The 12,729-nt window shown below is 40.3% G+C and overlaps 1 protein-coding gene across 3 annotated transcripts in view; it reads left to right on the top strand.

Annotated features, from left to right (window-relative positions):
• The window catches only part of EFR3B (EFR3 homolog B), a 219,797-nt gene that overhangs the window by 181,083 nt on the left and 25,985 nt on the right, over positions 1-12,729 (top strand). For all 3 annotated transcript variants that reach the window (XM_075598625.1, XM_075598627.1, XM_075598626.1), the window contains 5 exons: positions 364-525; positions 1,576-1,687; positions 3,359-3,410; positions 7,479-7,651; positions 9,420-9,495. In XM_075598625.1, the coding sequence (XP_075454740.1) occupies positions 364-525; positions 1,576-1,687; positions 3,359-3,410; positions 7,479-7,651; positions 9,420-9,495 (575 nt within the window). The remainder of the gene's footprint in view (positions 1-363; positions 526-1,575; positions 1,688-3,358; positions 3,411-7,478; positions 7,652-9,419; positions 9,496-12,729) is intronic.

The following is a 12,729-nucleotide window of genomic DNA, read 5'->3' as shown; positions in this document are numbered from 1 at the left end:
GTATTTGTGTCCTATAAATGTAAGGCCACTCTTTTTCCTAGCTGCAAACTGCATGAAGGGAGGATGCCCGGGTTCCATGTAATTGTTTGACATTACAAGAGCTGGCTCACCAGTTGCATAACATTCAGAGAACATTGTCACATATGTGAGTGATGAACGAGGAAGACCCATCTCTTCTGTTTGCATCATTGAGGGGTGTGTCGTGACCACGTGATCTCTATCCGAGTGATCACAAGGTCGTGACCTCGGCAGTCCCTGCGTCACTCCAATGCAGTGTGCTTCCAGCAAACCTAAAAAGGCTGACCTACATATATTGAATTAATGCTTTTGCATGGCACTGAAGAAGATACTGTTTCTCTTTAGGGCCCACTGTTCTTGAGATGTTTAACACTTTGCTGAGGCAACTCCGACTGAGCATTGACTACGAGCTGACCGGCAGCTACGACTCTGCTTTAAACATTGGTACGAAGATTATAAAGGAGCACGAGGAGAGGATGTTCCAAGAATCTGTCATCAGAACAATCGGTACGAAGGTTTGTGGGACAAGTATAGAAAATACAATGGGTGGTGGATGAAGGAAGTTATTTTTAATTACCGAGAGTTGTGCAGCGCTCTCCTAATTAGGTCATATTTCATCGATATACAGGACAGAACTTTTATCAAGTAGAAAGTGACCTTTCAAAGCTATTGAAGTGTCAAATAATTGATTGGATTTGTTGATAGAATTTAGTGAAAAAGACCACACAGCAGTTGTCTGGATTCCAAACAACATGAGCAAAAGCCAGTAGAGGGCAGCTTTATTACATACATATGTTCAAGCACAAATAATACAACATAATAAGCGCACTCTGAAAAACTGTGGGCCATAAACCACAGGTAATTCAAGCAGACATAAAATCCTCAAGCTAATCATGAAAATGCAATTCATACTGTAAATACTGTTTGCTGCAGAAAGCACAATCACATACCATTAAAAGCGAATTTACCCCTATTTAATAATAAATGAAAAAATAAACGGTATTATATCCTTGAATACTGAGTACCTACAGCATGTACCCATGTGTGTATGTATGTACGTAATCTACATGTCTATGAACATAATATATTCACATGCATATATTGCACAGGGGCAATATATGCATGTGTACTTTTTTGAGGCTTATACACTTAAAACATCGGCAAGGGTGAAAACATTAATTAGGGGAAAAGGCATTAAAAAGAGGCATGATGCATTACAAAAAATTCCCAATATCAAAGGGAAAATGTAGACATCTAAAACACGTCGGACTTCCCAGACTATCTGAAAAAATATGAACCATCTATATTGTTCAAATGTAAGGGTGTAAACATGTATTTTTACAAGTCACTATAGAAGAGAAGTTGCTCTGGTAATAGGAAGGTTGGGTTGGAATACTTGGTGTTGGCTCTTTGCCTCTGATAGATTATTAAACACATTTTTTAAAACTAGCGAAGTATCAAAAAGTCAGAAAGTTGGATCCAATACTAAAGTATCATAGTCAATGTGGACCGTTGCTGGATGTCTCTTGGATCCCAGTTATTTGTTACTTTTTTCAGGGTCTTTTGCTAGAACGCTGCCAACTTATCAGAGGTCGGAAGTTATGCTATTTATAATGGGAAAAGTGCCACTGCCTTCTCTACATCACGTTATGGACACAGGAAAATCGGGGTGAGATAAACGCTTTACCTTTATTGGAGAGGGGGGGGAACTAGACTTAGGCTGACCAAATATATCATTTACTTTTTAACCCTTTGAGTGCCTGAGAAGTCACAGCACCCGAGCACCACGGCTCCTTCAGGAAAAGTGCGGTGATGTGACCGCTTTCATTAGTGGTAGTTTTGCACGACATGGAAGGAGGACTCCTCCTCTGCCGTCTCTTCACAGGGCAGATAGCATCCTGCACTCCATGGGAACACAGGATGAGATCTAAGCTGCAAAAAACCTCTCTGTTGGACATGACGTTGGCACTATGTCATGGGGCCTTCGAGGTGCCAGTCCTCATGATGTAGGGACGTATGTACAGGGGCCCCCACAGGGTTCAATGAGCCAATGGTTCCTTCCATCTGTTCCTAATATTGGAAATTTCATAGCCGATTGACGGGAAGATGTATCAACGTGCAAATTGAAGTTTGGCGCATTGCTCTGTTTTCTGCTCATGTTTTCATCACATTTTTCCCACACAGAAGGCAAATTGCTGGCCAGGAAAAGTTTCTGCCAGTTCAGGCATCGGTGGATTTCATGACGTAAATTACGAGATAAACAAATGAGACGCGGAGACACAGAACTTGATGTGTCATGAGAATCTGCTGTTTGCATCATATACAGTACCGGGATTTTCAGAGTGTCAATAGGTATCGGTTAGGTGGAACTCCTTAAATTGACACTCCATTAATCGCAATCTGATGCACAAAACTTGGAGCAAAAACCTGAATAAATGGGCATAAAGAGAAGCAAGATGAAAATTACGCAACTTGCAGTTATTTTTCTCCAACTTTGTTTCGATACAGTACTGTACATCAGCCTTTTAGACTGGAATGAGCTTGCAGACAATACTGTATATTATCCTTTACATCTAGGACATTATTTACTGAGCAGTGTTATGCCAGAAGACCTCTTATAGCCCATTCAAGTGAATTCCAAAGCCAGAAAGTATTTCGGAATATTACCGCTTAGTAATTTGGGCCTGTGTCATTTTTGTACCTGCATTAAATTGGTTTGCAATTATGTTTAATTTGGCAAACTTGCTAGTAAAATTAATGATTTGTTTAAAATTGTGCTTTAAATGAAGTATTTCCATTGTTTTTTTTTTTTTTTTTTAAAGATCTGATTGTCATCCATGAGTTGAATTTGTGGAGACCAGATCTAAAACACACCAGTTTTTTGCCATAAAAAAAGTTATATTATATGCAGTTAATCAAATTGTAGACTTTTTTTTTTTATTGTGCATGGCTGCCTGGTACAGAAGCACGGTACGATTTATAAAGAGATTACAAAACAAGCTTTATTCTGGGGAATTTTGGACTTGTTTACCCTGGTGACCAATCAGAGGGATGTGCCAGTGTATGAGGATGAGAGAGAAGCACGTTTTTGAACCACTATTTGGCATTGAGAGTCAGTTGGAGAAATAAGTAAACAGACTGCAAGGGATGGGTTGTTCACCTCATTAAATCCTGATGAAGGTCTTTATAGTGTACTGTCTGAAACACTGAGATGTAAAGTCATAATAGTTTAATGAACTCGCTAATCACTTCAGAATGGTTTTTTTTCTATTTATATTTACCACAATAGCAGAGATTTGCCTTAATCCTGTTTTCTTATGTATCTCTTTGTTTACCTCAGGGACAACAGGAATCGTCTGATCCAGATAATGCTGTTAAAATCCCTTCTTCAGGTATCGTGTTTTGTTCACCATCAGTTCATAGGATAATCCCATTCTGTAAAGATTAAACCTAAGGGGCCTATGCTATAAGCGTTCATAAGCCACTTATCGAGCATTTATCGGCCAAAATTCCTACTGCGATTCTGTAAGCCTCGATAAGTGGGCGATAAAAGAACGAATCACCAAATTTTTGAGCCTTCAAAAAAAAAAAAATCGCTGGGTGAGCGGCGATAAGCCACTTATCGGCAGGTTCTGAAACTTGTGCAAGTCTAGTAGCCGTGATTAGCTTATCGAGGCGAATCCCAGTTCTAGAATGGTGAGTTTCTACTAAAATTCAGGAAAAGTGAGGCTGGTGAGAAGCTGCAAAGAGTCAGCGATACAGGACTTAGAAGAAAAAAAAAAGGCTTTTTTTTCTGCATCGGATGGATGCCGGGGATCTCTTAAGCTGATATCCATTAATATCAGCACCGGAGACCCCAGGCATGAATCCCATGCAATAAAAATGCATTTACAGTACAGGCAACTTCATTACCTTAGCGGCTAACCGCTAAGGCAATGAAGGGGTTAACTCCTCCCGCTACGAACCAAGGGCCAAATACCCCCAGCACCCACCCCGCTACCCACAATAAACACTAATACCCACCTCCTCTACCCCCACATGATTGATATCAAAGGCCACGGGGGTCCTCAGGTGGTCCCCGCGGGTGTCTGTGCTTCCCGCGGGTGTCCGGTGGTCCTCAGGTGGTCCCTGTGGGTGTCTGTGGGCCTGTGGGTGGTCCCCATAGGTAGTCCTCGCGGGTGTCCTCAGGTGGTCCCTGTGGTTGTCTGTGGGCCCTCGGGTGGTCGTCTCGTGTTGTCCGGGGGTCCACAGGTGGTCCCACTGGTGTCAGGGGGGCCTCGGGTGTGGATGCCTAACCTGCGGTACCAATCTTGTAATGTGGCAATTTTTTGTGTGCAATACACTGAAATAAATACACCCCCCCCAACAGATACAGTACATTAATGGGCAAAATAACTATTTTCCAGATATGGATAATAGCTCATTTGCCTATTATAAATAAAACATTAGCCAGCCAGCATAAATAAACCTTTCTACTTACCCCTGCCATCATGAAGGGCATCCTCATCAGCATACTCCATGTCCATGTCCTCTGTTGCTAGAATGAATACAAGAAAAAATACAATCTAATGGCCCGTAGCACCTTAATCACCTAAGCATTTAATAACCGCTAAAGTAATTAAGGGGTTAACCCCTGTCCCCCGCTACCCACCCAGGAGGCCTAACCACCCACCCCGGGACCACTATTCCTACTCTATACCCATTGATTGGCATAGTGGTATATCATACCCATATAATATGGGCATGATAAGCCACTATAGCTGCCAATGATTACCCTAATCAAAAAGCATGAAGGCCAAAAATACACAATAATAAAATATATACACAAGCACCTTAGCACCCCAATAATAAAAGAACTAAAAAGCCTAATAGTAAGCCACATCAATAACATTTATCTCTCTCCAAAACAGCACAATAATAAAACAATCTGTTATTCCAAAACATAAGAATATAATTCAATAAACACCTAGCCAAGCAAACTATTCAAGAAATAAAACTACTAGCCAACAAATCAATTAATTAATTTAAACCACTTGCCAACAAATCAATTCATTAATAAAACCACTAGCCAACACATCAATTGTACCCTAAACGGGCACAGATTAATACATTATCAGTCAATGGGCAATAAAAAACATAAAAATAAAAAAATACAATAAAAAAACCTGTAAAAATAAAATTACATATATTAAATATTTTTCTCACCTTTTGAAGCGTTGACCCTCCCAATCCCGGCATTTCAGAAAGCTCTCGTACCGCAACGTCACCAAAGTTAATCCAGCGCCATCCACCTTGATGATCCGGAACAGGTAACAAAATTCTTCTTTCTTTTATCTTCCATCACCTTCTTCAATCTTCTTCTGTCATTATTTCTTTCTTTTCTTTAATGTTCTATTATCTGTCTTCATCTGTCAATCCAACCCCATGGTAAGTCCCAACGGATGTTGTCTCGTCGTCTTCTTCCTGTTAAATGAGGAGTCCAGGCCTTATATTTGGCCTGTGACGTCACATTTTCAGGTCAGATGGTACAGCTCCAATCTGATTGGACGCTGTATCATGTGCACGCCTATTTTTTTTTAAGGATGTGACGTCATCTCCAAGGGAGATACGTCACATCCTTAAAACCACATTGCTATATAACATGGTATTACAGCCAATGGGATTGAAGACAAACCCATTGGTTGCTATACCATGTGATAGGTCACATTAGTTCAAAAGGATGTGATGTCATCCCTTAAAGTGATGTCACATCCTTTTGAACTAATGTGACCTATCACATGGTACAACAACCAATGGGATTGTCTTCAATCCAATTGGCTGTAATACCATGTGATATAGCCATGTGATTTTAAGGATGTGATGTACCTCCCTTGGAGATAAAGTCAAATCCTTAAAAAATCAATCAGATTGGAGCTGTACAATCTGACCTGAAAATGTGATGTCACAGGCCCTATTTAAAGCCTGGACGCGTCATGTAACAGGAAGACGATGACGATACAACATCCGTTGGGACTTACCATGACAGATGACAGATGAAGAAAAGAAAGAAATAATGACAGAAGAAGATAGAAGAAGGTGATAGAAGATAAAAAGAAGAATTTTGTTATCTCTTCCGGATCTTCAATGACGTTGCGGTAATGCAGAAATGCCGGGATTCGGAGGTTCAACGCTTCTAAAGGTAAGAAAAATATTTAATGTATGTAAATTTATTTTTACAGGTTTTATTATATTTTTTTATTTGTATAGTTTTAATTGCTCATTGATCTGTGCCCGCTTAGGGTACAGATAAATACAGTGACAGCCAATGCATTTTTTGGCAAATGTTTTTTTTCTATTGATTGTTGTTTTTTCTTTTTCTGTTTTATTGTTTGACTTAAATGGTTTGTAATTTGGATGGCTTGTTTTATTTCATTTTCCGATTGTTTAGTGTTTTTAATTAATTAATTATTTTGTTGGCTACTGGTTTTAATTGATGTGTTGGCTAGTGGTTTTATGAATTAATTGATTTGTTGGCTAGTGGTTTTAATTCATTAATTGATGTGGATCCTCCAGAGCTAAACCACGCTATTTTTTTAGTATGATGGAAACCCTGGTTCCCGCTGATTAGTTTAGTTGTTGTTAGTTTCTGGCCTTTAAGAGGTCATCCAATAGGAAGCTGACACATCATCTTCCCGATAGCTTCCTATTAGCTCGTGGAACCCGCAATGTTTGGTGGTTTTATTTCCCTAAATGGGAGGAAAGCACTGGCAAAATACAGGCGGAGGAGAGATCAGTTAGCCCCCAATTATATGCACGCAGAACACCTATTTGATTTTTAATGTTATCAGAGTCTGAGTCCCTATATGGGAGGGAGCCAAGTTTAGTGAATGCGAGTAGGAAACAAAATCAAATGAAATCCTGAATGGTAGAGTTGTAAATGGTTAGATGTTAAAAACAAACTTTAATAGAACCATAACAATGTAAAATAAGAGGAATAAATAAAATAGTCAGTCATCAGAAAAAAACTGGCAGGTGGCATTGCTGCTTTAACTGTAAGGGTTATGAAGTGCCTATCTTGTGCTAGAAATGTCTTGTTACTAATAGAAAGACTGTAAGAGTGTCATATTGCTCGTGTATAATTACTAGAGTGTGTAATGATAGCTGACTTGTGTGCCAATCCAATTGGTACCTTCTTTTCATCAATGATATGAGTTTCTTACAAACAAGAATGAACTACACGGTTTGGCAAGTGTAACCTGATCCCATTGTCTACTATTGTGTGATGTTCTTCATATGTTGATAGCGGAACAGTGGACTTAAAAGCTCTCATCTAAGTGGTCTTAAAATCTCTCATCTAAGAAATTCAGTGAACCTATCTTCTTTACTTCACTCTTTGTAGTTTTTCTCCAGACAGCTTCTACAGTAAGTTCTCCTGGCCAACACATGATTCTCAATCTCTTTTCTTCCTATCAAATCTTAAGGTATCAATGGGGTTTCAGTGCAGCAATATGCTGACAGCCATGCCAAGCTCTTTCCTGGACCCATTACTCTCGGCTGTCCTAATGGAAGATGCTGAGATCCGCCTCTTTGTCCTGAACATTCTCATCTGCCTCATCGATCGTCATGGAAACAGACACAAGTTTGCAACCATAAGGTATCCTTGTACATAAAAAGAAAGAGCTGTAAAGCTTTTGTAATACTTATTATGTTTAGAATATTTACCTGTATGTAATGTGGTAAGTGTAGACCACTTACACCCCTGTTTGACATTGCTGGCTCCAGAAACACTATGAAAAGATACATCACTGTTGGCAGATGTAGCGAAGCCTTGTCAAATACTTACATTGGATTTGAATGTATTTGACAGATTAATCAATCTTCTTAAATTGTCCCCCCTCCTAAAGAAACCCCATTTGTTCTGTGTTCTGTATTCAGTGCACATAGAAAGATGCGCAACACTTGAACGCTGGGTTCCCCCCCCAAAAAAAAAATCCCATTTAAAGAATAATGATTTCACATACTGTACGCAGTAGAATATATTATTTAGGTTATTCATGCAGGAAAACTGCCTTTCTTTTCTATCTGTCACTCTTTCTGATCTTCTCTGTCTACTTATCATACAGCATAAATAACAAAGACAAAGAGTGGCGCTCTACACTCTGATTATATTTTAAAGGTGAAAAAGTGACACAATAGTGATCAGTGACCAATCGGGAATTTCCCAAAGAACAAGTGAAGTGTAACTAATACATGTGACATCAAACAGTGATCAGTGACGTCAGTGATGAAATAACAAAGGTATAAAAATATATTAGAGGTGTTAACCTCCACTCAACCCTTATAACGACTGTTTCCAGTTGTCTTTCCAAAATGTGTTCTCCAACAGGTAAGGGGAGTGGTGGAACACACCGTGTGAAAAGAAGTAAACAAATCTATATAGTGCACTACTGCTTGTATTGCACTACTGCTTGTATTGCACTACTGCTTGTATTGCACTACTGTATGTAGATTTTTTTCTTCTTTTCACATGGTGCCTTCCACCACTCCCGTTACCCTTTAGAGAGTACTTATCATGCAGTGTCATCCTTTTTCTTTGCCACAAAAGAAAGTAACAGCAAGTGTAGTAAATAAATTAATACAATTAAATGTTTAAAACAAGCTGGTGCTACTCCCAGGATCAAAGGGCCTGAGTTAAGTGATAGGCAGTTGTGCGTGAGGGCAAAAGCACTTGGTATTCAACGCCGGAGACACTGGGGGAGACGTATCAAAGTAAAAAAAAAGTTAAAATAAAAGTTTGATTTGAAGCATTGTTCCATTTTGTTTTCACACTTGCATCATACGGACCAAAGTGTTTCTTACATTTGATGCAAATTGTTAGGCAGAAAAGTTTGTGCCACCTCTGACCTGGCGGATTGTTTTGATGCAAATACAAGATACATTTGACCCACAGGGATGCAGAGTGTTTCACGTCTCATTATAATCTGTGCATCATGTATCTCCTCCTAACCCCTCCTATTGTCACTCCCCAAATCTCAAGGTGATGCAGTTGGTGCAAAATGTGAAGCAAAGACATGATACATTAACGCAAAGTGATGCAAGATGAAAATTACGCAATTTGCGTCAATTTTGCTTCAACTTTTCTTTGATACATCACCCACACTGCGCTTTCAGAGATGTTCACATTGCATCTCACTGCTGATGATGTGATTGAATAATCCTCCGGACACCAGCTTCTGCTGCTAAACATGTGTATGTGAGGCAATGAAATGTGTACTTTTGTTGTCACATACAGTAATTGTGTGCTTTGTTTAGTGTTGTAGGATTATTGCCAGCATCATGTGGCAGTTAAACCATACTGTACCTGAATTCACGTTACGAAACACAAATGATTGAGTTGTTCCTCTGCTCTGTTATTATTTCAGTACAGTAGCTGATATTGCTGTCCTGAAGCTCAAAGTAGACAAGTGTTCTCGTCAAGATAGTCTCTTCATGAAGAAGGTAAATGTAATGTGATGGTATACGCAGAATCTTTTCCACGATGAGTTTAGATCCCATTGTGTATGTGAGAACGAGATTTTGATTCAGAGCGTGTATGCCAAATATGTCCTGTGTGACCATAAGTAAAAACAAAACAGGTCTACTCCTTTTAGTTCCGAAGGTGTCTGCAAAAAAATCAATTGCAGACCCTTCCATAGAAATGAAAATGAAACGGTGGTACTGTACTTTTACGACCAGTTTTGGTAAGTGGCTATAGAAGGTCTTTCCGCAGTGCACGCCTGGAGATAAAGAAGCAAAGACTATCTTAATTGTGATCGACATTTATATATAAACAGTTCATCCAGATAATCATAAAGAAACAATAATACTCATCCATCCGCAGGTATAATAGCCACATTGGACAGCTGTAGAGATCTGTCTAGAAAATAAGAACAATGAACCACACAAGTGTACATGAACACTTCAGATGAAGGTGCCAGATTGTCGGTATAGTAATAAGGGGGGGCAACGTTTCTGGGGAAACCCCTTTTTCAAGTCCGTTCCCAGAATTCTAAAATAGAACAAGTTATTTCCCTTGCAAGAAATGGCACTTAAAAATTAGGAAAACGGCTACATCCATCCCGATTGTCCAGATAACGCTGCTCTTTGCGTGCTTGCAGCGTCCAGTCTGCACCACAGCCTGGTATTGTAAATTACATGCAAATGAGCTCGTTAGAGCCTAAATTATATTCTCTTTTAGACGCTCGAGCAGTGTTTCTGAGCTTTCTTTTCTTCTGTCCCTATTTTGTCCTGATCGATCTAACTTAGGGTTCAGGGTCGTATTTAAATCGCCTGCTAGTATGATATAACCCTTAGTCATCCCTTTCAGAGCTGTGAAGAAGGATGCAAAAAAGGCGGGGTTCTGTTCACTTGGGTCATATATATTAGTGATCACCACGTACTGACACTGAATTGTGCCTACTGTAATCAGGAATCTGCCTTCCTTATCCCTTCTGACATGTTCGACTATAAATGGGCATCTGTTCTGGAACAGTACTGCTGTCCCTCTTTTTTTGCATTTGGCGGACGACAAGTAGACTGGCCTGTATTGCTAATCAAAATGCTTGGGGAAGCTTGTTTTGCTAAAATGGGTTTCTTGAAGTAAAATGATATCTGCAAGTTTCCTCTTATAGTCCACCATTACAATTTGCCTTTTACTAGGGCAGTTTAGGCCTTTAACATTGTGAGATGATGTTCACTGCCATTGAAGATCAGTTGATCTACAGTAACTCTTCTGTGCTTTGACCTACAGCTGAGACTGCATGGGGAGTTGTTCATCCTACCGGGCCCAAAGACCTCCTCCAGGGAGCTCGTAAATTTCTGTCAGGGAAAGCAAGGGAAGGGAGGGCCAAAATTGGGGACAGGGGGGGCAACCAAAAAACAAAAACTCGATAAATCAGATATGGTCAATAAAGACCCTGATTCGGTTGCCCTTGAGTGTGACCTCATAACTGGGTCATCCCAAAAATAGGACCAGGGATCTGGGAGAACTCAGGTCCCTCCCACCCAAGGGTCTTTATTGTCTAGTTAAACACCATGTCACCTAGAGTGCGGAGCATGTGAACAACCGGGCAGCCCTACTCCTCCTCCGCCCCCGGCACCTTTGTGTAAGTGTATAACCGCATATAACAGTTCGTCATATAGTAAAGGAAAAGGGGGTTATAGTAGCGCCAACCGTAATTTGATGTACAGTACACGTAAATGTTCAGTCCCACACACAGTGAAGTCCTGCTGCCAGAGTTCTTAGAGGTGATTGAGCATCCTCTACACAATATCAGTTATGAAAAAAAGGAGATTCTCCGGCGCGTGGTTTCACTCGTGATTCCAGGACACGTGCAATAAGAGAAGAGAACAAAACCACAACGAGGAGTGGTCAGAGCAACACAAGATACAACTTGGTTAGTTCATTTAAAAAATGCACTCACATCAAAAGGTTGCTCCCTAGGAGAGATGGGAAAAAGTTCCTGATGGTGTCTCAAAGTACAAGGGAAAAAATGGATAAATATAGTGTAAAACCATTTATTAACAATAAAATAAAAAAAGAGATTGAAAACTCACAAACAGCCAACGATATATAGCATTGGGAGGGAATGCATCCCAGACTCCACAGGTCTCCACGGGTCTATCTCCGGAACCTCCAGGTGTTGGAGTGGGGTCTGCCTCGGCTTAAGAGATGTTTTTCAGCAAGTTATGTCAGCAGGGGACTCTTCCGGGCTCGTGCACAGTCCGGTTCCTCCCTTCACTGTCTCCTTGCCGCAGCTCCTGCTCCCGCGCATGCGCACAAGTCACAGTGCTGCCTTAGACCAACACCTGGAGGTTCTTGAGATAGACCCGTGGAGACCTATGGAGTCTGGGATGCATTCCCTCCCAATGCTATATATCGTTGGCTGTTTGTGAGTTTTCTTTTTTTTATTTTATTGTTAATAAATGGTTTTACGCTATATTTTTCCTTTTTTTTTCTTGTACTTTGAGACACTATCAGGAACTTTTTCCCATCTCTCCTAGGGAGCAACCTTTTGATGTGAGTGCATTTTTTAAATGAACTAACCAAGTTGTATTTTGTGTTGCTCTGACCACTCCTCACTGTGGTTTTGTTCTCTTCTCTTATTGCATGTGTCCTGCAATCACGAGTGAAACCACGCGCCAGAGAATCTCCTTTTTTTTTCATAACGTCATATAGTAAAAACAGTAAATCATATAACAGAAACACATAACAAAAACAGCAACCAATGCAATACATCTACTAAGTCTTAAACAGAGCCTTTTGGGTCTGTGGTGTCGTCACCGGCTAGTCCTGACTTTTTTTTATCTAGTTCCAGATTACAGTGTTTACTAACCCCTTTGCGTGTTCACCCTCCCATAGAATACCCAGGGGTGGGGTCTTTGTTACTCTTAATAGATGCGCTGCTTCTTATATTGTGCTGTAGCGGCATAATCTGTCCCTTATATGTAATTAGAAGTGGGAATTGTGGCTCATATATTATTGTGTGGCTTTACTAATCCTTTATTATGTGGCTATGTTAATTCCTGACTATCTCCCTCGCGGCCATTACTATATATCAGGCTATTCCCTTTCTTAGACGTTGGAATCTCTCACACCTTGAGCCGTCTAGCTCTTTAAAGCCCGTCGGGGACGCCTTCCGGACCCCACACCTGTCTGGGGCTGCTGCACCAGTGATGTACCAATAGCCTCCC

Source organism: Ascaphus truei, chromosome 4 (genome assembly GCF_040206685.1).
Source record: "Ascaphus truei isolate aAscTru1 chromosome 4, aAscTru1.hap1, whole genome shotgun sequence".
NCBI lineage: Eukaryota > Metazoa > Chordata > Amphibia > Anura > Ascaphidae > Ascaphus > Ascaphus truei.
This window is presented reverse-complemented; position numbering and strand designations above follow the sequence as displayed.